This window comes from Oratosquilla oratoria, chromosome 39, assembly GCF_046742065.1.
Source record: "Oratosquilla oratoria isolate Oo_2021 chromosome 39, ASM4674206v1, whole genome shotgun sequence".
Taxonomy (NCBI): domain Eukaryota; kingdom Metazoa; phylum Arthropoda; class Malacostraca; order Stomatopoda; family Squillidae; genus Oratosquilla; species Oratosquilla oratoria.
Window position 1 is genome coordinate 11,908,693 of NC_134815.1, and position 27,993 is coordinate 11,936,685.

Here is a 27,993-nt window from a genome sequence, read left to right on the forward strand (position 1 = left end):
AATAGTTTTGGTTGATCTTTACACTTTTCTATAACATCTTTTTCATATTTTCTTTTTTCCTCTCTGCACTTTTGTACATATTCATTTCTATAACCAGTATATATTTTCCATTTTTCAGGTCTTCTGTCTTTTTTCCATCTGGTCCAGGCTTTGTCTCTTTTGTCTTTTAACTCCCTACAACTTTTGTTGTACCAGCATTTTACATATTCTTTTTCTTGTTTTTGTCTTGGGACATACTTTTCCACTCCTTTTTTGTAAATTTTTGTCAAAATATTCCATTTCTCTTCCACTGATGTTTCTTCTTTGTATATTTCTTCCCAGTTTTCTTGTTGGAAGAATTCTCTTATTTTATCAAAGTTTGTTTTTTCATACATCATTCTTCCTTTTCTATATTGTTCATTTCTTTTCATATATTTTTCTTCATTAAGTTCCAGTTCAATCAATATGTGGTCACTTTTACCTATTGGTGTTTTATATTCAATCTTGTCCACTATTCTAGGTTCAGATGTAATTATTAAGTCTAGCCTCGATGGTTCTTCTTCATTTCTATACCTAGTGTTCTCTTGTATCCATTGTGTCATTGAATGGTCAGTAATCATCTCAAGTAGAGCATTTCCCCATGAGTCATCACCACTCTTTACTGTCATTTCTTCCCAGCAGATTTCTTTGCAATTAAAGTCGCCCATCATAACTATTCTTCCTCCGTCTTCCATTATTTTAGTTAATGCTATCTTTGTGTCCTCTAACATACTTTTATATTCACTCTCCTCCCATGAGGCTGTTTTCGGAGGCACATAATTGATCACAAATTTTCTGCTCTTCTTATCTCTGTCTTCCACTTCTATCATAATCATCTCTACTGTATTCTTTCCATATATGACACCTTTCACGTTTATATCCTTCTTAGTCAGGAACATAACTCCACCCCCTTGCTTTTTCTCTCTGTTTCTAATCCAATAATTGTATGCATCATGTCCTACACTGTTGGGTGGTAGTGGGCCTTTTAATTTTGTTTCTACAATTCCCATTATGTCCGGTTCTTTTTCTTTCAAATAATCATTCAGCTCATTCAATCCTGTTATTAATCCATCTATATTTGTGTAAGACACTCTTAGTTTTCTGCCACTTCCATTGTGTTCTCTGTTTCCCTTATGTTTTCCTTTTGTATGTCGAACTTCCTTAGTTTCATGTTCACTACTCTCCAATAGAATCTCACTTTCTCTGACTCCGTTCTGTTCTCGTTTTTTGCCTTAGCTTCCAGTCTTTTCTGCTTTTCTTCCTCTCTTTCCTCTTTATTCATTTCTCTTTTTATCCATATCTTTTTGTATTGTTCACTTGTTGCTAGTTTCCCTGTTTTGGATAAGATATTCTCTGCCGTTGTTTGTGACTTGAATTTAATCTTAATGGGTCTGGTCTTGTCTGTGCTATACTTTCCGAGTCTAAATTTCTCTTCGATTTGTTTCATAATTTCTGGTTCATCTTCCTGAACTGATTCTAGTAATTGGCTTACTTTTTCATTTTCCTCTTTGATTCTTGTGGTTCTATCTGTGTTGTGTTTCTCTTCCATTCCTAATATAATTATACATTTCTTCTTGTCTGCTAAATCCCTTACTATATTCTCCTTTTGTCTCATCACTTTAATAACTGAGTCTTCAGTATGTTCTTTCAATTGCTGTTTGACTATGTCAGTGAATGAAACCTTATTTCCTTCTTGGGTTTTCTTCCAATTTTTACTTTCTTTAGCTATCGTTTCTCTGTTTTCTTTACTATTCTTCTTCAATTCCTCATTCTCCACCTTTACCTCTCTTAACTGTCTTTTTAGGTCTTCTATTTCATCAGTTAAGTTTTTATTCGCCTTTTCCAGTTCTTCCAATCTTTCAACCCTTTGTAAAATGGTGTTCATATGACCTAACCTACTCTCCAAGTCCTCGATCACCTTATCAACCTTCTTCTCTAGTCTTGTCAGTCGGGGGGGGGTTTGTGTCCCCCCCCACCCTCTTTAAATCCCTTGAAAATATTCTCATCACTTTCTGCTATATTGCTCCTATCTATACCTCTAATCTTCACATTCCTATTAGACATGTCGTCTTCATCCAGCTCGTCTTGGGGTCGTTTGTCTACCTTTCGGCGGCCCGTCAGGGCCATTTCCTCCACCTCCTCATTACCTTCCATTTCCCCAGCAATCCCTTCCCCTCTCCTCTTTCCTTACTTTCCCACTACCCCACGAGCAATTTCCCCCCACCCTGCAAATACAAAAAGGCACTTCTCTTTGCGTTGGGATCCACAATCTTCACTTTTCTTCAGAACGTTCTTCAAGCCGTCCGTTCGTTGAAAGTGTGTGTGTGTGTGTGCGTTTACACACACACACACACACACTCCACCGAACGGACGGCGTAGAGGACGTTCTGAATAAAAAGTGAAATTTTCGTAGATCCCAAAGCAAAGGAAGTATTTACAGGGTGGGGGGGAAATTGCACGTGGTGTAGTGGGAAAGTGAGGAAAAGGGAGAAGGGGAGGGATTACTGAGGGAAATGGAAGGATATGAGGAAGGAGAGGACTTGGCCCAGGCAGGCAGACGCCATGTAAACAAAAGAGGTCCCGACCAATTTAGTGACGACGAAATGTCAAACAAAAATGTAAAGATTAGAAACATAGATAAGAACAATTCAATGAAAGGTGAGGATAATAATTCCAAGGATTTAAAGAGGGGGAGGCGGAAACCAACTTCCCCCGACTAGCAAAACTGGAGGAAAGGCTTGAACAAATGACTGAACATTGGGAGATTAGGTTCGGTAAAATGTCAAAACTTGCAGAAAAGGTTGAAAGATTGGAAGCACTAGAGAAGGCGAACAAAAACTTAACTGATGAAATAGAAGAACTAAAAAGACAGTTAAGAGAAGTAAAAGAGGAGAATAAAGAATTAAAAAGGAACAATAAAGACAATAAAGAAACAATAGCAAAAGAGGCACAGGGGTGGAGGAAGATACAGGAAAATAGTAAAGTTGCATTTACTGATATAATTAAACAACAAATGAAGACTCAGTTATCAAAGTGATGAGACAGAAGGAGAATATTGTAAGAGACTTAGCAGACAAAAAGAAATGTATAATTATATTAGGAATGGAAGAGAAACATAACCCAGATAGAACCTCAAGAATCAAAGAGGAAAATGAAAAAGTAAGCAGTTTACTAAAATTAGTTCAGGAATATGAACCAGAAATAATGGAACAAATCGAAGAGAAGTTCAGACTCGGAAAGTATAGTACAGATAAGACCAGACCAATTAAGATTAAATTCAGGTTACAAACGACGGCAGAGAATATCTTAGCAAAAACAGGGAAACTAGCAACAAGTGAACAATATAAAAAGGTATGGATAAAAAGGGAAATGAATAAAGAGGAAAGAGAGGAGGAAAAAAAGAAATGACTTGAAGCTAAGGAAAAAAAGACGAGAACAGGACAGAGTCAGAAAAAGAGAGATTCTATTGGAGAGTAGTGAATATGAAACTAAGGAAATTCGACATACTAGAGAAAAACAAAAGGGAAACAGAGAACACAATGGAAGTGGCAGAAAACTAAGAGTGTCTTACACAAATATAGATGGATTAATAACATGACTGAATGAGCTGAATGATTATTTGAAGGAAAAAGAACCGGACATAATAGGAATTGTAGAGACAAAATTAAAAGGTCCACTACCACCCAACAGTGTAGGACATGATGCATACAATTATTGGATTAGAAACAGAGAGACAAAACAAGGGGGTGGAGTTATGTTCCTGACTATGAAGGATATAAACGTGAGGTGTGTCACATATGGAAAGAATACAGTAGAGATGATTATGATTGAAGTGGAAGACAGAGATAAGAAGAGCAGAGAGGTTGTGATAAATTATGTGCCTCCGAAACAGCCTCGTGGGAAGAGAGTGAACATAAAATATGTTACAGGACACAAAGATAACATTAAATAAGATAATGGAAGATGGAGGAAGAATAGTTGATGGGCGACTTTAATTGCAAAGAAGTCTGTTGGGAAGAGATGACAGTAAAGGGTGGAGACGGCTCATGGGGAAACGCTCTACTTGAGATGATTACTGACCATACAATGACACAGTGGATACAGGAGAACACTAGGTATAGAAATGAGGAAGAACCATCGAGACTAGACCTAATAATTACATCTGAACCTAGAATAGTGGACAAGATTGAATATAAAACACCAATAAGTAAAAGTGACCACATATTGATTGAACTGGAACTATATGAAGAAAAATACATGAAAAGAAATGAACAATACAGAAAAGGAAGAATGATGTATGAAAAAACAAACTTTGATCAAATAAGACAATTCTTTCAACAAGAATACTGGGAAGAAATATACAAAGAAGAAACAACAGTGGAAAAGAAATGGAATATTTTGACAAAAATTTTACAAAAAAGGAGAGGAAAAGTATGTCCCAAGACAAAAACAAGAAAAAGAATATGTAAAATGCTGCTACAATAAAAGTTGTATGGAGTTAAAAGACAAAAGAGACAAAGCTTGGACCAGATGGAAAAAAGACAGAAGGCCTGAAAAATGGAAAATATATACTTGTTTTAGAAATTAATATGTACAAATGTGCAGAGAGGAAAAGAGAAAATATGAAAAATATGTCATAGAAAAGTGTAAAGATAAACCAAAACTATTTTACAGATTTGTAAACAACAAATTGAAAAACAAACAAGACATGGAGAAATTATGACAAGGAGGAGTTGAATACACAGAGGAAATTGAAATGGCGGAAATTATGAACAAACATTTTAAATCAGTGTTTACAAGGGAGAACATACAACCTGAAGAGATCGAATGGAAAGAGAAAGTCCCTCCCATGAAAAAAATAGAAGTAACAAAGAACGAAATATTGAAACACTTGAGTAATCTTGATGTCAGAAAATCGCATGGACCAGATGAAATGGAAACTGGATTTTGAAAGAATGCAGGAATGAACTGGCAGACAAAATACATAGCATAATAAACAGTTCCTTGAAAGAAGGAAAAGTTCCAAAAGATTGGAAAAAAGCAAATATAGTACCTATATATAAAGGAGGAAATAAAGAAGACCCTACCAATTATAGACCAGTCTCTCTAACAAGTACAATAGCAAAAATTTGTGAAAGAATTGTCAAAAGTAGATGGGTAAAATATTTAGAAAAAAACAACAACAAAGAAACTGAAAAAAGTATTGCTAAAAAGAGCCAGGCTTATAAGAAATATAAGTGCTCAGGTGCATCTAATGACTATGAAAGTTATGTATAAATACAGAGAGATTTAAAAAAGACAATAAGAAAAAGAAAACGACAATACGAAATGAACATCGCTGATAAATCCAAAGAGAATCCCAAAGAATTCTATAGTTACATTAGAGATAAAAAGGTTATTAGGAATCACATTGGTCCACTATTATCTGCTGACGGCCAACTTGAATGTTCAAATGAAGGAATGTGTAATATCTTAAACAATTATTTTAGCTCGGTATTCGTAAACGAAACACCTCAAAGTGAATTCCAAACTGAAACCTGTGAAAAGTCTAGGGTAAACTTACTCACTACGGTAAATATAACAAAAGAAAAAATTAAAAGGTGTATAGACAAACTCAAAGTTAATAAAACACCAGGGCCTGACGGTTGGCATCCAAGAATCTTAAAGGAAATTAAAAATGAGATTGTTGTTCCATTAGAAATTATTTTCAAGAAATCCATCATATCCGGAGATGTCCCAAGAGAATGGAAGCTAGCTAACGTTACTCCCATATTCAAAAAAGGTGACAAAAAGAAACCAAATAACTATAGGCCTATAAGTTTGACTTCAGTCATAGGAAAAAATAATGGAAACTATCATCAGAGATGCTATCGAACATCATTTAGAAAGTAACCGTTTGATAAATGATAGCCAGCATGGTTTCAGACGGAAACGTTCTTGCGTGACTAACTTACTCGAATTCTACAACACAGTTATCTCGAATTATGACAAAAGAAACAATATAGATTTAATATATCTAGACTTTGCAAAAGCTTTTGATACCGTCCCACACGAAAGACTACTTACTAAATTAGCTTTGCATGGAATAAGTGGTAGCCTATTAGGTTGGACTAGTAATTGGTTGAATGGTCGAAAACAGAGAGTTGTTTTAAATGGAAAAACTTCTGGATGGAAAAGTGTTGCAAGTGGAGTTCCTCAGGGTTCCGTTCTTGGGCCACTTCTATTCATAGTATATATAAATGATATAGACCATGGACTAAAATCTACTGTTTCCAAATTTGCTGATGATACAAAACTGTGCGGAGTGGCAAATGATCACTCAAACCAATTAGATATTCAAGCAGATTTAGATAAATTACAGCAATGGTCTGAAAAGTGGCTAATGAAATTTAACACAAGTAAATGCAAGGTAATGCACATAGGTAAAAATAACAGTAGGTACGATTACAAGTTATTTGAAAATTTGTTAACAAAAGTGGATAGTGAAAAAGATCTCGGCGTAATTATCAGTAACGACCTCAAATCATCCAAGCAGTGTATTTCAGCCTCTGAGAAAGCAAATAAGATTCTGGGACTGATTGCACGATCTTTTGATTTCAAAAGTCCATCACTCATTAACAAGCTATATAAATCGTTAGTTCGTCCACATTTGGAATATGCTGTTTCCGTATGGTCACCAAATCTCATTAAAGACATTGACAGACTGGAAAAAGTACAACGGCGAGCCACAAAACTGATTCCAAATATCAAAAATAAATCATACGAAAATCAACTAAAACATATGAATCTGTTTTCCCTAAAAAAGCGTAGACTCAGAGGTGACTTGATACAGGTCTTTAAGATTTTAAAGGGAATTGACAACATCAAAAGTGACAAAATTTTCACATTGAATGAGAATCAGACAAGAAACAATGGTCTCAAACTGTCCGGAAATAGATTCAATTTGGAAATAGGTAGAAACAACTTTGCCAACCGTGTAGTTAATGAATGGAATAAACTTCCTGCACAGGTAGTGCAATGTAGTTCAGATCAAAGCTTTAAGAATCATTTAGATAAGTACCTAAGTAAGATGCTGTAATGATTATAATTTATCTTATATTATTTGTTTTTGTTTTGTTATCATTTGTCTGTCTGATTTTCATTTATTATTAGTTATATGTCAATTTATTATTATTTACTATTTACCTGTTTGTTTATTAATTAACTATACCTATGCATCTATTTATGTATTTTATTTGTAATTTACATTATTATAGTTTTTATTTATCATTTTATTATTAATATGAAATTTTTTTTGCATCCGACCTAGATATGGATCAAAAGGTCTCCTGTCGGCATGCTCCGCCTTTGTAATCCTTTGTAAATCCAAGGCAATTTGGATTCAGACAAGGACGATCATGCGTCACCAATTTAATATGTTTCTATTCAAGGCTAATAGATATAATACAAGAAAGAGATGGATGGGCTGATTGTGCATTTCTTGACCTAAAAAAAGCCTTTGACAAAGTACCACATAAGAAGTTGCTTAAGAAATTAGAATATGAAGGAGGAATACAGGGCAAACTGCTTAATTGGATGGAAGACTTTTTGCAAGAAAGAAAAATGAGAGTAGTGATAAGAGACAAACACTCAAAATGGGATGAAGTAATAAGTGGTGTTCCGCAAGGAACAGTTCTGGCCCCAATAATGTTTGCTATATATATTAATGATATGGATGAAGGAATTGAAAAATATATGAGCTTCTTTGCAGATGATGTAAAACTACTGAAAAGAGTGAACACGGAAGAAGATTGTGAATCACTACAAAGTGATCTAAATAAAGTACAGGAATGGAGTAGGAAGTGGGAGATGGAGTTCAATACAAAAAAAAAAGTGTAGTATAATGGAATTTGGAAAAAGCAAAAACAGAATAACAGGATCATATAAATTGGGAGAAGAAGGAATAAAAAAAAAGTTGAAATGAAAAGGACCTGGGAGTCATTGTTATGAATAATATGTCACCTGAGAAACATATATATAAGATTTTTGGAGAAACTTATAATTTAATAAGAACAATCAAATTTGCATTTACATACCTGGATGAAGAAATAGTGAAGAAAATTCTAATCACTCTGATAAGACCAAGACTGAAATATGCAGCAACGATATGGTCACCAAGTACAAAAAAATGTAAAAAAAAAAAAAAAATGAAAGAATACAAAGAGCAATTACAAAATTGGCACCAACACACTCAAAACTATCATATGAAGAGAGACTAGAAAAACTTGAACTGCAGACACTAGAGCAAAGAAGAGAGAGAGGAGATTTGATAGCTATTTACAGAATCATGAAAGGCATAGAAATTACTGATAGAGAGAATCTGATAAAATGGGATGATAGAAATACAAGAGGACACGGAAAGAAAATAAAAAAAGACAGCTATAGAAGAGATCTGAAAAAGAACAGCTTTCCTCACAGAGTAATAGACAGTTGGAACAAGTTAGATGAGAAAGTGGTGTGTGCAAAAACAATACATGAATTTAAAAATAGTTTAGATAAAATGAGATATGAAGACGGGACACCACGAGCATGGCTCCCCCTCCCGTAAAATACAACTAGGTAAATACACACACACACTTACGTCGGACGGACGGCGAGGATTGACGTCCTGAAGAAAAAGTTAAATATTCGTGGATCTCAACGCAAAGGAAGTACCTATTGTATTTACAGGGAAGGGGATTGCTTGTGGTGTAGTGGGAAAGTGAGGAAAAGGGAGAAGGGGAGAGATTACTGAGGGAAATGGAAGGAAACGAGGAAGGAGAGGACTTGGGCCAGGCAGGCAGACGCCATGTAAACAAGCGCGGGCCAGAGCAATTTAGTGACGATGAAGGGACTAACAAAAATGTAAAGATTAGAAACATAGATAAGAGCAGCACAATAGAAGGTGAGAATAGTAATTTCCATGGATTTAATGAGGGGGAGGCGGATACCAACCTCCCCCGACTGGCAAAACTGGAGGAAAAACTTGAACAAATGACTGAACATTGGGAGATTAGGTTCGGTAGAATGTCAAAAATTGCGTAAAGGGTTGAAAGATTGGAAGAACTAGAGAAGGCGAACAAAAACTTAACTGATGAAATAGAAGAACTAAAAAGACAGTTAAGAGAAGTAAAAGAGGAGAATGAAGAATTAAAAAGGAACAATAAAGACAATAAAGAGGCAATAGCAAAAGAGGCACAGGGGTGGAAGATACAGGAAAATAGTAAAGTTGCATTTACTGATATAATTAAAGAGCAAATGAAAGAGCAAACTGAAGACTCAGTTATCAAAGTGAAGAGACAGAAGGAGAATATTGTAAGAGACTTAGCAGATAAAAAGAAATGTATAATTATACTAGGAATGGAAGAGAAACATAACCCAGATAGATCCAAAAGAATCAATGAGGAAAATGAAAAAATAAGCAGATTACTAGAATTAGTTCAGGAAGATGAACCTGAAATAATGAAACAAATTGAAGAGAAGTTCAGACTCGGAAAGTATAGTACAGATAAGACCAGACCAATTAAGATTAAATTAAGATCACAAACAACAGCAGAGAATATCTTAGCAAAAACAGGGAAGCTAGCAGCAAGTGAACAATATAAAAAGGTATGGATAAAAAGAGAAATGAATAAAGAGGAAAGAGAGGAAGAAAAAATGAAAAGGAAAGAAGCTAAAGAAATAAACGAGACCAGAACGGAGTCAGAAAAACAAGAATTCTACTGGAGAGTAGTGAATATGAAATTGAAGAAATGGACCATAACAGAAACAAAAAAGAAACAGAGAATACAGTGGAAATAACAGAAAGTTAAGAGCTACACAAATATAGATGGATTAATAACAGGACTGAATGAACTGAACGAGTATCTGAAGGAAAAAGATCCGGACATAATGGGAATTGTAGAGACAAAATTAAAAGGTCCACTACCACCCAACAGCATAGGACACAATGCATATAATTATTGGATTAGAAACAGAGATAAAACAAGGGGGTGGAGTTATGTTCCTGACTAAGAAGGATATAAACGTGAGGTGTGTCACATATGGAAAGAACAGAGTAGAGATGATTATGATCGAAGTGGAAGACAGAGATAAGAAAAGCAGAAATTTTGTAATAAACTACGTGCCCCCAAAAACAGCCTCGTGGGAAAAGAGTGAACATAAAAGTATGTTAGAAGACACAAAGATAACATTAAACAAGATAATGGAAGATGGAGGAAGAATAGTTATGATGGGTGACTTTAATTGCAAAGAAATCTGCTGGGAAGAGATGACCGTAAAGGGTGGCGAAGACTCATGGGGAAGTGTTCTACTTGAGATGATTATTGACCACACAATGACACAATGGATACAGGAGAACACTAGGTATAGAAATGAAGAAGAACCATCGAGACTAGACCTAATAATCACATCAGAACCTGAAATAGTGGAAAAGATAGAATACCAAGCACCAATAAGTAAAAGTGACCACATATTGATAGAACTAGAACTAAATGAGAAAAAATACATGAAAAAATGAACAATATAGAAAAGGAAGATTGATGTATGAAAAAATAAATTTTTATAAAATAAGATAATTCTTTCAAAATGAAAACTGGGAAAGAATACACAAAGAAGATACAACAGTAGAAGAGAAATGGAATATTTTGACAAAAATTTATAAAAAAGAAGTGGAAAAGTGTCCCAAGACAAAAACAAGAAAAAGAATATGTAAAGTGCTGGTACAACAAAAGCTGTAGAGTGTTAAAAGACAAAAGAGACAAAGCTTGGACCAAATGGAAGGAAGACAAAAGACCTGAAAAATGGAAAATATACACTTGTTATAGAAATGAATATGTACAAGCGTGCAGAGAGGAAAAGAGAAAATATGAAAAAGATGTCATAGAAAAATGTAAAGATCAACCAAAACTGTTCTACAGATTTGTAAACAACAAACTGAAAAACAAACAAGACTTGGAGAAATTATGACAAGGAGGAGTTGAATACACAGAGGAAATAGAAATGGCAGAAATTATGAACAAGCATTTTAAATCGGTGTTTACAAGGGAGAATATACAACCTGAAGAGATCGAATGGAAAGAGAAAGTCCCCTCTATGAAAGAAATAGAAGTAACAAAGAATGAAATAATGAAACACTTGAGTAATCTTGATGTTAGAAAATCGTATGGACCAGATGAAATGGCAAACTGGATTTTGAAAGAATGCAGAAATGAACTGGCAGACAAAATTCATAGCATAATAAATAGTTCCTTGAAAGAAGGAAAAGTTCCAGAAGATTGGAAAAAAACAAATATAGTACCTATATATAAAGGAGGTAATAAAGAAGACCCTACCAACTATAGACCAGTCTCTCTAACAAGTACAATAGCAAAAATTTGTGAAAGAATTATCATAAGTAAATGGGTAAAATATTTAGAAAAAAACAGCATGCTTAATCCAAGACAATTTGGATTCAGACAAGGACGATCATGCACCACTAATTTAATATTCCTCACAGAATAATAGACAGTTGGAACAAGTTAGATGAGAAAGTGGTGTGTGCAGAAACAATTCATGAATTAGAAATGAGATATGAAGACGGGACACCATGGGCATAGCTCCCCTTCCCGTAAAATACATCTAGGTAAATATGTGCACACACACACATATATATATTTATATATATATACATATATATATATGAGTGTGTGTGTGTGTGTATATATATATATATATATATATATATATATATATATATATATAATATATATATATATGTGTGTATATATATACATACATGTATACACATATATATATCTAAATATATATATTTATATATATATATATATAGATATATGTATTTACCTAGTTGTATTTTGCGGGAAGGGGAGCTATACTCGTGGTGTCCCGCCTTTGTATCTCGCAGTGTCTAGTTTGCTCTTAAACTCATGGTTTTTGTGTACACTCTTTCATTGTCCAGTTTGTTCCAAGTTTCCACCACTCTATGTGGAAAACTTTTTTTCTTCAGTTCTCTTCTGTAGCTATGTTTTTTTATTTTCTTTCCATGTCCTCTTGTGCTTCTCTTGTCCCAGTTTAACAAGTCCTTTCTATCAAGTATTTCTGTGTCCTTCATGATTCTGTATATGGTCAGTCAGTCAACTCTCTCTCTTTTCTTTGCTCCAGAGTCGGTAACTCCAGTTTAGCCAATCTCTCCTCATATGACAAGTTTGCAAGTGCAGGTGCCATTTTTGTTGCTGCTCTCTGGATTCTTTCTATTTTCTTTATATTCTTTTTGGTACTGAGTGACCACAATAGCGCCGCATATTCTAGTCTAGGTCTTATCAGTGTGACCAATATTATTTTTCATAATTTCATCGTCCAAATATGTAAATGCCACTTTCATTGATCTTAGAAAGTTGTAGGATTCTCCGACAATTTTGTTTATCTGTTTATCATAGGACAAGTCGTTTGAGATAATCACACCCAAATCTTTTTCAGATCTCTCCTTCTTTACCTCCTTGGTTCCAATTCTATATTGTCCTAATATTCTGTTTTTGCTTTTTCCAAACTCCATTATGCTACACTTGTTAATATTGAAGTCAACTTCCCATTTCTGACCCCAGTTCCATATCTTATTCAGGTCTTCCTGCAGTGATTCGCAATCCTTTTCAGTTTTTACTTTCCTTAACAGTTTGGTGTCGTCTGCAAAGAAGCCCATGTAACATTTCACATCATCATCCATGTCATTCACATAAATAGCAAACATTATTTGAGCCAATACAGATCCTTGCGGTACTCCACTGATCACCTCTTTCCAATCTGAATATTTTTCTCTGAGCACTACTCTCATCTTTCTACCGATCAGGAAGTCCTCCATCCATTTTAGTAGGTTCCCTTGTATCCCTCCTATATGTTCAAGTTTTTTGTTTTTTTTATAATTTTCTGTGTGGTACTTTGTCAAAAGCTTTTTGTAAGTCCAAGAAGGCACAATTAGCCCATCCATTCCTTTCTTGCACTATGTCTATTAATCTTGAGTAGAAACATATTAAGTTTGTGGTACATGATCATCCTTGTCTGAACCCAAATTCTCTTGGGTTTATTATATTGTTGTCTTCCAGGTGTTTTACACATCTATTCTTGATGATTTTCTCACAAATTTTGGCTATAGTGCTTGTTAGTGAGACTGGCCTGTAATTAGTTGGTTCTTCCTTGTTTCTTCCTTTATATATTGGTACAATGTAAGCATTTTTCCAGTCTTTTGGTATTTTCCCTTCTTTAAGTGAACAACTTATTATGTTATGTATTTTGTCCATTAGTTCTTCTCTGCATTCTTTTAGAATCCAATTTGCAATTCCATCCAAGCTGTGTGATTTCCTGACATCAAGGTTTGAGAAATGTTCCATTATTTCTTTTTGTGTTATTGTTATGTCACTCATGGGGGGAGATCGCCTTTCATTTCCTTCGTCCCAATATTATACTTACTCTCTAGTGAAAACAGATTTGAAGTGCTTATTCATGACTTCGGCCATTTCTAATTCTTCTGTGTATTCTATATTCCCTTGGCGTAGTTTCACCACTTCCTGTTTGTTTTTATGTTTACCATTCACGTATCGATAGAATAGCTTGGGTTGCTCTTTGTATTTATCTATAATATCTTTTTCATGGTTCCTTTTTCCTCCCTCTCACTTTGACATACTCATTTCTATAGTTTATATCAACTTGCCATTTTCAAGGTTTCTTATCTTTTTACATCTTTTCCAAGCTCTGTCCCTTCTATCTTTTGCCTCACTGCATCTTTTGTTGAACCAGCATCTAATGTACACTAGCTTCTGTCTTGGTACGTGCCTATTCACCCCTTCATTGCAATTACCCATCAAGATATCCCATTTCTCTTCTCCTTTTGTCTCTTCCATGTAAAACATTTTCCCAGTTTGCATTCTGGAAGAATTTCTTTAGTTTTGCAAAGTCTGTTTTGTTGTACATCAATCTTCCTTTCCTATGCTTTTCATTACTATCCATTTATATTTCTTCCTTTAGTTCAGTCTCAATGAGTATATGGTCAATCTTTCCAATCACCATCTTGCATTGGATTTTATCCAAAATTTCAGGTTCTGTTGTAGATATTAATCTAGTTTCGATGGCTCCTCGTTATTTCTGTATCTGGTGTTTTCACTGACCCACTGAGTCATTGTGTATTCTATGGTCATGTCCAGTAGTATAATTACCCCACAAGTCTTCTCCTCCTCTCACTGTCATGTTCTCCCAACAAATTTCTTTTCAATTGAAGTCCCCCATAATTACCAGATTACCCCCACCCCTTAATATCTCATTTAATGATTGCCTTGCATCTTCTAGCATTTTCGTATGCTCGTTCTCTTTCCAAGCGTTCGTTTTTGGGGACACATAAGTCACCACAAACATTTTACTTTTCATGTTCTTGTCTTCGACTTTTATCATGATCAGTTCTACATTACCTTTTCCCTCCACAATTTTTGTCACGTTCAATTTTTTCTTTGCCAAGAACATGATTCCTCTTCCCCGTTCCTTGTCTCTGTTTTTAATCCAGTAATTGTACATTCCATGTCCAACATCAATGGATGGTATTTCACCCCTTAGTCTAGTCTCCACAATTCTCATTATGTCTGTTTTTTCTTTTAGCAGGTAATCATTAAGTTCATTCAGTCCTGAAATTAATCCGTCGATATTGGTATAGGCCACTTTCAATTTTCTTCTTCATTTTTTTTTTTTTTTTTTTCTGTCTTTGGTTCGTCCATTCTGATGTACCATTTCCTCAGTCTCATGTCGATTACTCTCCAATAGAATTCCTTGCTTTCGGTCTCCGTTCTCTTCGCGTTTATTTATTTATTTATTTTTTTTTTTTATTTGCTTCATTTCTTAGTGTCTTCTCTTTTTCTAATTCCTCACTATTCATTTCTCTTTTTACCCTTATATTATTGTACTTTTCACGCCTTGCCATGTTACCTACTTTTCAAATATGTCTTCTACTACCATTTGTGACCTTAACTTTATCTTTAGGGGTTGATTTCTATCCTTAGAATGGTGACCAATCCTGTATGCATCGTCTACTTCTTTCCGTGCATCTTGGGCTCCATCCTGAATTTCTTTTAGGATTGCTATTGCTGTCTCTTTTTCTTCTTTTCTCTCATGTACCTCGCCAGACCATGTTTTTCTTTTAGTTTATATACCACAATACATTTTTTCCTATCCACTGTGTCTCTGACCCAATTTGCTTTTTCATTAATTACTTGGATAATTGTGTCTTTTGCATTTTCCTGCATTTGTTGTTGGACTATTTCTTTGAAAACAATTTCTTTATTTTCAATGTTTTCCTTCCATTTCTTAATATTTTGGATACTTTCCTCACCTAAGTTCTCTTCGATTTTTTCAGTCATTTCTTGTATTTGTTGTTTACCTCTTTTTTTAAGTTTTCGCTATTAGTAGTATCATTAATTCTCTTCTTTTCATTATCACTCTTCAGCTCTCTTATATCATTTTTCATTTCCTTAATCTCGTTTCTTAGATCCAAGTTAGTTTTCCTCAGGTCGGAAATTTCAATGTTTGCTTGCACTAAGCAATCCATTAGTCCAACGATTTCGTTCCTTAAGTCCATAATTTCATTCTCCCACCGTATCCTATTTTTGCTCATTTCCCTCTCTATCTCTAAGATTCGACATAAACTCGTTCTTTCGTACTTACTGAATCCAGAAAAAGCATCTTGATATTCCCTCGTGGTCGCTGGAGTCTCGTAAAGATTGTTTACATCGGGGTTCGGCATGGCTCAATAGATGGCTCTGATTTGAAGTTGTCATTCGAGTCAGACTTATCGTTTTTTTTTTTGTTTTTTTTTTTTTTTGTACGGAGCTGCCTAGTGTAAGCCTTATGGTCTCTTGCAGTCTCCTTTATTCTTATGTTTTTTTTCCACATCTTAATACATTTAACTAGCACTGCATATATAATTTCTGACAGTTACGATTTCTACCCTCCCATACAATACAAACCAGATTTCCTTTTTCGTTGTTTATCCTCTTCTTTGGGGCCCAGCGACGAAGGTGTTGTCGGTTCCTTGGTCGGCGTATATATATATATATATATATATATATACATTATATATATATACATTATATATATATATATATATATATATATATATTATATATATGTATATATATATATATATATATATATATATATATATATATATATGATATAGATACATACATACATATACCAAAGGGTTCTTCCCCCTTACAAAGGAAGTAGCCAAAACAAAAAAGCATAGTTCTACTCCCACCTATTTCATCCCCTCCCACTCCACTCCCATTCAACATCCCTCCCTCTCTCATTTCTGGGCTCCTCCAGGATTATAGGTCATCCATAGAGATGCAACTCAAAAAAAAAAAAAAAAAAAAAAAAAAAAAAAAAAAAAAAAAAAATAAAAATATCTAAAAGCATGTACCTGAACAGACACGAAAATGTAATTAAAAAGAATACTGGGCGAGTTGCTATTCTTGTCCAAAACATTTTTAAAGCTGTGCCAAAACTAGGTGGGGCAACTGTACATTGTAAAATAAATAAAACACATCAGAACATGAAACCACAGAAAATAGAAGTGCCCTAACACCATAGAAAACCTTAAGTGAGGGGTATACTAATTTATTTGATATTCTAACATAGAAAAATTATTGTAATATGGTTCTTTTCCTTGCTGAGTTATTCTAAAACAAAATATATATATAAAAAAAAAACGAAAATATCCATTTTTTCTTTTTCTTGCAAAAATAAATAAATAAAGCACGGTTTTTTGAGTTGTATCTCAAGGACTTATGTATGATTGTAGGTTAAAGTTAAGGGATAGCGAGCAAAAAGTCAGGTAGAAAGTAAGCTCTGAGCCTTGATGGGTGGCGGGGAGTACAACAGTTCCCCCCCATTACTATGTTAACTCCTTTTCCACTGTCCAAGTGGCAGATCTGTTTTTAGGCAATGTCCAGGGTCATTATGGAAAATTGGAGTGTTTAATCTTTGAAGAGTATGCTAAGATAAAAGGTAAATTTTGTAAGGTAGTCAGCCAATAGCCATACTGGCCCATATACAGTATCTACACTTGTTGCAGGCTTGCAGCATCTGACAGTGACTAATATGGTCAATTACTTGTTTATTTTTATACCCTGTCTAATGCCTCTTTGAATAAGATAGATGCACATATGTGGAGGGATGAATAACATACTTGCACCTGATTTTATATACTAAATATTAAATATCTGAACAAATTTGGACGAGATTATAAAAAAAAACTCATAAAAAATAAGTTTTTTATAAAAAAAAAAAAACAGCAATTAATTATTATTATTTTTTTTATCTATAGTCATCCCTGCATCTTGCCCGCTAACAATGCAGCAAGATACAGCACATCCACAGCAAGGCCACTTCATTTAATCAGTGAGCCCCCCTCTCCATCCCCTTATACAGAAAAAGAAAACATGGGGAGAAATCCTCAGGCTACGTCAAAATATCATTTGCACATAACCACTCCCTAACCCCCCCCCCATCCCCCACCCACTCCCATGCATCACAGCATCATCCATACATAACCATTCTCCACCCATCCCTATCTTCTGTGGTCTTCCTTCCTTCCTCAACAGACAACCCCCTCCTTCTCAATGCCCCGTTTACTCCACCCATCCATCTCATCCTCACTCATCCCCTCCTGTTCACTCTCCATTCACACTTCTTTTACTAATCTTTCTTCACTCATTCTTTCCATGTGTCCCAACCATCCCAATACTCTTTTATCCACCCTATCTTCCATATCCTTTTCCACTCCCACGCTCCTCCTCACCTCCTCATTTCTCACTCTATCCAGCCTAGTCACCCCTACCATACTTTTTAGACAATTCATCTCAGATACATTTAAACTCTTCCTCTCTTATGTTCCATGTTTCTACCCCATACAGTGCTGTCAGCACAATCACCCCTTCATACAATCTCCTCTTAGCATCCATTCTCAAATGTCTATTTCCCACTACACATCTTAATTCCCCAAGGCATTTACTTGCTTTTCTCAATCCACATTCTACCTCCACCTTCTCTCTTTCCCACTACATTTGCACCCATGTATCTAAAGCTATCCACTTCCTCAGGCCCGTGCTGAGGAGGGGTGCTGGGGGTGCCCGAGCACCTGCCCCTCTGCCTTGTGCCCCAAAAGTGCCTTTCACAAAAAAATATAAAAATGAATGAAAAATTATTTCTCACAGGCTTTTTCCATTTTCTTACCATTCAGAAATTATAATGTGGAAAATGGTGTTGCACCCTACCGGATAGTTGCCAAATTCGAATAATGCAAAAGAGTAAAAAGCCCAATTTCCTGCCCAAAGCACCTGCCCCTTGCAGTGTCTGTGCACGTTACTGCACTTCCTCCAGTCTCTCTCCCTTAATATTCTTTTTTATTTTGCTACTATCCTGTGTATGTATGTATATATATATATATATATATATATATATATGTATACATATATATATATACACATATATATATATATATATATATATATATATATATATATTATACACAAAGAAGCACAAGGTGAGGGAGGCAAAAAGGACAGGATATGTAAAATGGAGGAGTTTGACAAAGTTTTTTTTTTTTTTTTTTTTTTTTAAGGGTGTAAAATGAGTGGGTGAGTCAGGTGGAGAGGAAAAGATGAAGGGTGCAGACAGACGTTAATAAAAGTAAAGGCAGTGAAGGGATTATGGGTAGATTATCAATTATCTGAGACTTGTTGAATGTAGGAGAGGATAGGCATTGATTGTAAAAATGCGAGATGCTAGGATAATGGTTGATGTAAGAAAATTATGGGGCTATAGTAAAGGATGAAATACAAAGTGCTTTGAAGATTATGAAAGCTGGTAAAGTACTTGAGTTAGAGGGGTATCACATGGAGTGTCTGGTGAAGGGTGGAACAATTATAATGGATTGGCTATTGAGTTTGTTTAACCTCTTCCATACGGTGCCGCCTATGTAGGCGGCATGAGGAGCAAGTGGATACGCGAGGCTGCCATTTCGGCGTCTTGATTATATTTATTGTAGTTGCCCCTGCGTAATGACATACTCTCTAAACTGTCTTCATCACATTTTCTATGGTTATCAAAATTCACGGGTGAAAGAGAGAACGATCGATATAAGCGGTGACTATTTTTTATGATGCAAGTATTATGACGCAACATCGTACGTCTGGCAGCTAATGCTGCCCGCGAGATTTTGGCCTGGAGTGAAGTGGTTAATGTGTACCTACAGAATATTGTATGATGGAAGTTTCATGAATCAAATCTCCTTTCTGCACTATGTTTTCAGTGGGCTCCAAGCTCATTTTTGGTGTGAGACTTTCATATATTTAAAATGGGATTGCCTATCAATCAATCCATTCACCCTTGTACCTCTTGCTGAAGATCCACAACTTCCAGGAAACTAGCAACAGCCTACAGGCAGGACCATAAGTCATTTAAAGAAAAGATATTGTATAAGATCAACCTACTTTTATACCTGTGATTCTCAGTACATTTCTTGATATTAGGATTCTCTTGGCAGGGCTGACAATGACAGTGGGATGCATGGTGTCATTGCCTATGATGGTGGGTGCAGATACTCTGGTCAGACTCCTTGGAAGGCAAAACATATTCATAATTTCTTTCTTTACCTATGCTGTTCGGATGTTTGGATATGCATCTATTTCGTAAGTTGACTTGCTTTTACCTAATTTTTCATTACTGCAATAAAATGAGACCATGTTTATTGCTTATTGAGAAGACAAACTAAAAGTCCAAATTCTTGAATTAGTTCTTAAATTTTCTTTCTAGATTTCATTAATTACAGCTTTGGATACAAACACACAACATACCAGAGTATCTGTCAAGTGATGTTGGTGACCATGGAACGCCATCCATTTCTTTCCTCAACCAGTCTCACAAGATCCACAACCCTCATTCATTACTGATGTGTTCCAACAATACATCCATAAATATGACTCACTGCCTTCTTCTTACTCTGGTCCCCTCCACTTTTCCTACAGTCTGGGGTTTTAAAGTATTTAAGATATTGTAGCCATATTTCATCATCCTGATTCAGGTGTGTCTATGTTAGTAACATAGATTTCTTTGTATCTATTTTTTGCCAGAGATCCATGGTTTTCCCTTCCTTTTGAGGCACTGGAAGTGATATGTTTTCAGTTGATGTGGGTTGCTGCTGTGACGTACTGTCCCATCCTTGCTCCTAAAGGGCTTCTGGCCACCATGGTCGGGCTTGCAAGATCTGTGCACTTCAGTGTCGGTAAGTCTGAGGGGCTAGAAAAGGGATGGCTAAGTCATAGCATTTACCCACCCTTCACCCATCCCACACCTATCCAAAAACCCATATTTTGTTCCTTCCATCTTAACTTCTTATATATGAAGAGTCACCTGTCTCCCACTCACTTCTAAGGTCAGGGTTAATTGAGCAAAATACAGATTTGTCTTGTATATTTTCATAATTGTAATATACCGGACTGAAGCTGTATTCATAAGGTCCCATCCCTATATTTCTATTAATCAAGGTTTGCCTTAAATTAATTTATAATGTTTGCCTGAATTATTTCTTGTTCCATAAAATTATATGTGGCAAGCTATGCTTCAGTTTCTTGCTATGTCCCCATGTTCTTTCATACCATACTAATGGATAATCAATACTTCTAGCATTCAGGACAATATCGTGTAAAATAGGTGAAGTCACAGAGGTGATAAAAAAGATATTTAAGGTGGGTAACAGAAGGCAAGGATAGTAGAAGTTAAAAGTGATCACTATTTTTGGGTGTTAGGAGGCGCAGTAATGATTACAATCACTGCCATTATAGCCATGACCATGCTTGTACTTATAGTTGCGGAGACATCATAATGAGTAATAATGATCTACATGATTATCACTATTGTTACATTCAAGTGTTTTGTGATCACAGCTGAACCCTGAACTTAGCCCACCTCATTCTACTTTACTGATTTTGTTTTTAGGTCTTCTAACATTTTTTTCTTCACACTGGCATGCAGGACGTGGTGTAGGGTCCTTCATTGGTGGCTACTTGATATCAACTTTGGGCATGAAAGAGACCTTCAAAATTTTTGGCATCATTTCCATCATCGGAGGCATCCTCAATATTGCTGTTTATAAATTATTCCTTGAGAAGAAGCTAGCCAAGAAAGGTAAGTCCTTCCTCTCTAAAGTTCACTTTGATAAAGAATGTAGCACACTGCATTTGTCTCAAATAGGGATTAGGGTCATGTATTAATCCAATTTTTGGTATCATCTTTTCTTTAAACCTTTATCCCTGGATTTAATTTACACCAACGGTTCCCACACTCTTGGGCATTGAATTTCCTAGGGTTTGAAATATGTATACGGTGTTCTCCCACCTTATCTTCATTCCTAAAGCAAAAGTATTCAACATGCTCATATACACATTCAGAAAATTATAGCTAGACAATGAATGCTCAAACCTCATGCAACCACATGAATATTCAACAGTTCGTGTCACGACTTTTAGCATCTCACCCCTTTTATGGGTTTTTCATCTTCAACATGGATGTAAATAAAATGATGAGGTGTAAAGTAACTATTCAACGTACATGATATATAAATACAAGTGTCTTACCCTGTCTGGGGTATTGGCTGCATGTTATTGTGGCAGAGTAGCATACAGTTGATACTTTAGGGTTTATATGGGGTGCCCCTATGGACCAGAGCCACACATCAAATTGTCTGTGATAGAGGAGGACTCTGTTCATAGAGAAATGATGACACTTTTATACTACCACTGTCCCTCCATTATGCTGTCCCCTAACCCCTTGTTGCTGTCCTGTACTATTTCTCTGAATATTCATTTCCTTTTTTCGCCTACCCTGTGGTGGGGGAAGAAAATGCTACCACCAAGTCTTTCCACTTGAGTCGTAAAAAGCGACAAAAAACGGGACGGGGGGATGGGATTAGGAGTCCTACTACCTGTATCCCCAAAGGGGACATTCCTAAAAAAAAATAAAAGCATAAGAGGGTCTGGGAGTTTTCCAACCAGTACCCTAAGGTTTGGGTCTTTTAATGTGCATGGATGTGGTACAGATGAGAGTAAAAGGGAAGAGATAGGCAGTATGTTTGTGAGAAGAAAGATGGATGTGCTGGCTTTGAGTGAAACTAAAATGAAAGGAAAGGGCAAGTGTGAGTTTGGGAGTGTAGCTGGGAGGTACTCAGGAGTGAAGAGGGGATGAGGGAGAGAAGGGGTGGCTATACTAGTAAGTGAAGAGATAAGTAAGTAGGTAGCGGAGTGGAAGGAGGTTTCATCAAGGTTGATGTGGATGAAGGTGAAGCTGGGAAGGGAGATGTGGGTTTTGTAAGTGCGTATGGACCTGGTAGTGAGAAGAGCGTAGAGGAAAGGGAGGCTTTTTGGGTAGATATGAATGAATGCATAGAGGAAATAGGGAGAAATATCAATGCAGTTGTATTGGGAAATGAACCAATAGATGGAGTGATTGGGAAGTATGGAGTTCCAGGTAAAAACCGTAGTGGAGAATTGATGGTGGAGATGTGTCTTGAAAGAGAGTTGATGATAGCAAATACAGTGTTTAGGAAGAAAGTCAAGCATAAGTACACATGGGAGAGGGTGCTGGATGGAAGGGTGACAGATAGAGCATTAATGGACTATATAGTGGTGACCAGGAGTATTGTAGGAAGAGTTAAGGATGTACATGTTCTAAGGGGAGACAGTGGGGGAATATCAGATCATTTTCTGGTGGAAGGTAAATTGAGAATTGAAAATAGGTGGAGAAAGAGGAAAAGGGCAGAAGGTAGGGAAGTACTTAGAGTGAACTGCTTAAATGAGAAAGAAAAGGAGAATGAGTATAAGAAGAAGCTGAGAGAGGAGTGGGAGGGAGTGAAAGATAGAGTAGAACTAGGAGTGGAGGAGGAATGGGGATGGTTCAAGGAGGGAGTCATAAGGTATGCAAAGATGGTGTGTGGAACAAGGAGGGCAGGAAGAAATAGAAGGAAGGGTAGTGAGTGGGGGATGAGGAAGCAAAGAAGGGTGTAGAAGAGAAGAAATAGGCATTCATAGATTGGCTACAAATTAGGACGAGAGAATCGTATGAGAGGTACAAAGTAAAGAGAAGGGAAGTTAATCATAAGATATAGGAAGCAAAGAGGAGGGCAGATGTGAAGGAGGATAGGGAGGGAAAGGTAGTTGCAGTGGGAAGCGTTAAGAAAATGAGAGTGATGAGTGAGGAAAATGGAGGAGAAATAGGGAAAGATGAAGTGAAAGCAGCTGTTAAGATGATGGGAGCAGGTAAGGCACCTGGGTTGGATGGATGCCATGCAGAATGTCTGAAGAAAGGAGGTACAGTTATGATGGACTGGCTGGTGAGGTTATTTAATGTTTGTTTAAGAGAGGGTAGAGTGCCGGAGGACTGGAGGAGTGCCTGTATAGTTCCGCTTTACAAGGGAAAGGGGGACAAGTGTGAGTTTAGTAGTTTCAGAGGGATCAGCTTGTTGAGTGTAGTTGGGTAGGCTTATGGGAGGGTCTTGATTGAGAGGATTAGGAGAGGAACAGAGGGAGTAATTGGTGAGGAACAGTGTGGTTTTAGGACAGGTAGGGGTTGTGTACATCAGATTTTTGTGGTAAGACAGATATGTGAGAAAGCTATAGGAAAAGGTAAGGATGTTTTTTGGGCTTTTATGGATCTGGAAAAGGCTTACGACAGGGTAGACAGGAAGGCCCTGTGGGAGGTACTTCAGATATATAGGATAGGAGGAAAGTTGTTAAGAGCAGTCAAGAGTTTTTACGAGAGTAGTAGAGCTTGTGTTATGATTAGAAATGGAGAGAGTGAATGGTTTGAGGTAAAGGTGGGACTTCGTCAGGGATGTGTTATGTTGCCCTGGCTGTTCAATCTATACATGGATGGGGTGGTGCGAGAGATGAATGCAAGGGTAGTGGGTCAGGGGTTTGAGATGGTTAAAGAAAATGGAGAAAAGTGGGAGGTAAGCCAGTTGTTGTTTGCTGACGACACTGCGCTTGTAGCAGGATCAGAGGAGGGATTGAGGATGTTAGTGACAGAGTTTGAGAAGGTGTGTGAAAGAAGGAAGCTGAAGATTAATGTGGGCAAAAGTAAGGTGATGAGATGTACAAGGGGAGAGAGTGACAGCAGGCTGGAAGTGAGCATTAAGGGTGAGAGACTGGAGGAAGTGGATAGTTTTAGATACTTGGGTGCGAATGTGGCAGGAAAGGGAGGAGTGGGGGTGGAGATAGAATGTAGATTGAGAGAAGAGAGCAAATGTCTTGGTGGATTAAAAAGTGTAATGAGAAATAGACATTTGGGAATGGATGCTAAGAGGAGGTTATATGAAGGAGTGATTGTGCCAACAGCACTGTATGGGGCAGAAACATGGAACATAAGAAAAGAAGAGAGAAGGAGTTTGAATGTGTTTGAGATTAAATGTCTGAGAAGTACGATAGGGGTTACTAGAATAGATAGAGTGAGAAATGAGGAGGTGAGGAGGAGAACAGGGGTGGAAAGGGAGCTGGGAGATAGGGTTGATGAAAGAGTATTAGGATGGTTTGGACACATGGAAAGAATGAGTGAAGAAAGATTAGTAAAAGAGGTGTGGAAGGCAGAGGTGGAAGGAGTGAATATGAGGGGGCGTCCTAGGATGAGATGGATGGATGGGGTGAGAGGGGCATTACAAAAGAGAGGAATGTCTGTTGAGGAAGGACGGGAGAGGACAGAAGATAGGGGTAAATGGAGAAGGGTTGTGTATGGATGATGCTGTGATGCATGAGGGGGAGTGGGTGGGGGATGGGGGGGTGAGGAAATATGTATGAGAAAAAAATTGACGCAGCCTGAAGGGATTTTTCCCCGTCTTCTCCTTTTCTGCATGAGGGGACGGAGGGGGGGGGGGATCGCCGAATTTATGAAGCGGCCTTGCTGTGGATTTGCTGTGTCTTGCGACACTGCTTCTGCCCAGGGCAGTGGACAGGATGCACGGATGACCTGTCAGCCAAGATAAGAGGGAGGGAGGAGGGTGGAGGGGAGTGGAATATGTAGGGAATGGAATGGGTGGGAGTGATTTCTATGCCTTTTTCTTTTTGGCTACCCCCACTGTAAGGGGGAAAAAGCCTTGGTATATGTATGTATGTCTTACAAAAAGATCCGAGGGTGAGAACGGGATGCAGTAGGGAGTCAGAGAGAGTCAATGCCCGCATCTTCTTAATTTTACATCACATCCGCACAACATAGGTGCCAGGGACAGGTACCGATGTGTGCCTCTATAAGCCTAGTCTATCCCTATTTGCCTGTCTTCACACAATCCTTCTACTTCTTTATTTGTGTGTGAAGGCTTACAAATTTTCAATCATTACCTATCTAGATTAATGGGAGAATGAATACATATGCAAGGATACTACTTCGTAGCGTCATTTTGTTTACATGCCCTCTGACCTCTAAGGGCCTCAATTTTGTACTCCTCTGCCATCCGCGCAGCAAGGCTCCTGCAACTAGGGCATTTATTTGGTACAGACAATTTATATCAAATCTTATTTTCTAAATTAAGATAAACCACTAATTGGTTGAATCCAACATCAATGGTCATCCCATTTAAGATGACCAGTAATATGGCTCTTGCTAGAATATAGCTTGTGGTGCCATTTTTTGTCCCCTTTGTGTCAGTGATGCGTCATGGAACATGACAGTTCTAAAGAGATAGACAGACAGACAGGTGGGAATATGTATCATTAATATCATATGGGGAGTGCTATATACCCTCCACCCTCTTCTAACCCAGATTTCACCCCCTAAGAACTGTTGGGTTAGACAGACTTTTAGTGTGACCCCTCGTATCTGAATGCGAGTTTAGTACCCTTAGAAGAAAGGTGGTTGGATTGGTCCTAGCTGTGGGTCATGGCATGGAGGGAGCAGGTGTAGGGTCGAGGTGAGTAGAGCGTTGAGGTCACTCGTCAGCTATGCTTGATCGACACGATAGTGTGGAAGGAGGGGTGGACGGTCGGGGCCTGCCTCTGGCCGATGCAAAGTTCCTGGCAGGGTCCGTGCGTGAAGGTCTAAAAAGATAAAGGAAATTAGTTGTACGTTTTTTTGTTGATACTCACGATGGCTGGTGATGTGGGCTGGTTGAAGTTTCAATCATCGCTTTGGAGGGGACGGATGTGGAAGGGTGATATGTAGACTGACTGGGCAGGGACTTGTGGTCGAATGAAGTCACTTGGAACTGCTGAGCCCGAAGACAAGGCGCTGGGTTTGGGTCCCTTGGTACAATTAGAGTCGCCTGGTTTTGTTCTATAAGTAGGAGAATGAGAGAGAAGTAGTGTTATTTACGGAGTGGATTGTTTGTTTAGGTTCCATTTGTCAGGCGACTGGCGAGGTCGGTTGGGGGTGGAAAGGGTAGAAATGCAGTGGTTATTTGGAGGGGAATGGTGTGGAGGGGAGGGTTGAGTGGGTGGAGGTGGGTGGTTGGCTCGAAGTAGGTGCGCGGGGCCTGATTGAAGTCTTGTGGGTAGTTGCCTCAAGTTTCAGTCTGTGTTGGATCCCAGGGGCTTGATTGAAGTCTTGAACCTGATGCGCTGGGCTTGATTGATACTGGGCTTTGATGCGCTGGGCTTGATTGATACTGGGCTTTGATGCGTTGTATTGGGAGTTTTCGTGACTTGGTTGGAATTTGATGCAGTGGTGCATTTGATTGATTGAAGTCTTGCTGTTGTGTTGCTGGGAATCGCTACTCTGGGCTGACGATTCTAGTCATGTAACCGAGTGGTCTCTCCTACTCAGACAGCGGTCTCTCTTCAGACAGCAGTCTCTCTTCAGACAGCAGTCTCTCTTCAGACAGCAGTCTCTCTTCAGATGGCGGTCTCTCTTTACACGGCAGTCTCTCTTTGGATGGTGGTCTCTCTTCAGACGGCGATCTCTCTTTGGACGGCGGTCTCTCTCCGGATGGTGGTCTCTCTTCAGACGGTGGTCTCTCTTCGGATGGTGGTCTCTCTTCGGACGGCGGTCTCTCATCAGATGGCGGTCTCTCTTCGGACGGCAGTTTCTCTTCGGATGGCGGTTTCTCCTACTCAGACAATGGTCTCTCTTCAGCAGGCGGTCTCTCTTCGGATGGTGGTCTCTCTTCGGTCGGCGGTCTCTCTTCGGTCGGTGTTTTCTCTTTGGATGGCAGTCTCTCTTTAGACAGCGGTCTCCCTTCGGACGGTGGTCTCTCTTTGGATGGCGGTCTCTTTTCGAACGGTGGTCTCTCTCCTACTCAGATAGCGATCTCACTTCAGACGGTGGTCGAGTTGGTGGGTAGGTGAGCTGGCAGACAGTCGACAACAGATGGCAGATGGGCTGGCATGGTAGATGTCAGACCTGATAGATGTGGTTAGTTGTGGACGAGCGGCTTGGCAGGCAACGACCTGTTTAGCCAGGTACTTGTGGATGGGTGGTCTCTTCTTCAGGGGGAGTGGGACCACCGCCTGGCACCAATATGTAGCCATTGAAAAGGTTGGAGCTACACAATGGGGCTTAGCAGGGTCAGATAAAATCTCTCTGGTTTTTCTTGGTATATCACCAGAGATCTGGGTTTACAGAGTCTAAGGGAGAGTGTCTTCCTTAGTCTCCTCTCTTCTGGCAAATGAAATTGCCCGTTATGAATGGGAATAGGCTTAGCTAAGCATGTTTCATGTAAGTTGTTAGATATATGTGTTAGATATTAGTCATATATGTGTGTTGCATTACAATGGGTTTAGTATGAAGTACTGTATTTATATTCGTTGATGTGTCATAAAATAGTGTACTTATTGGAGTTACAATAATGTAGCTTGGTAGGTATAAGAAAAGGTTAATGAGCTATCTGGTGACAGTAGGTGCTTGTGTCAGTAATCCTTGCTGGACGATGGCATGATGATGTAT

General features: G+C 37.8%; 1 protein-coding gene across 1 annotated transcript in view; it reads left to right on the forward strand.

The window, feature by feature from the left end:
• Nucleotides 1–27,993, forward strand: part of LOC143020288 (uncharacterized) — a 111,233-nt gene that overhangs the window by 78,538 nt on the left and 4,702 nt on the right. The window contains exons 11-13 of the mRNA XM_076176533.1: nucleotides 19,619–19,763; nucleotides 20,205–20,356; nucleotides 21,106–21,258. Coding sequence (XP_076032648.1) covers nucleotides 19,619–19,763; nucleotides 20,205–20,356; nucleotides 21,106–21,258 — 450 coding nt within the window. The remainder of the gene's footprint in view (nucleotides 1–19,618; nucleotides 19,764–20,204; nucleotides 20,357–21,105; nucleotides 21,259–27,993) is intronic.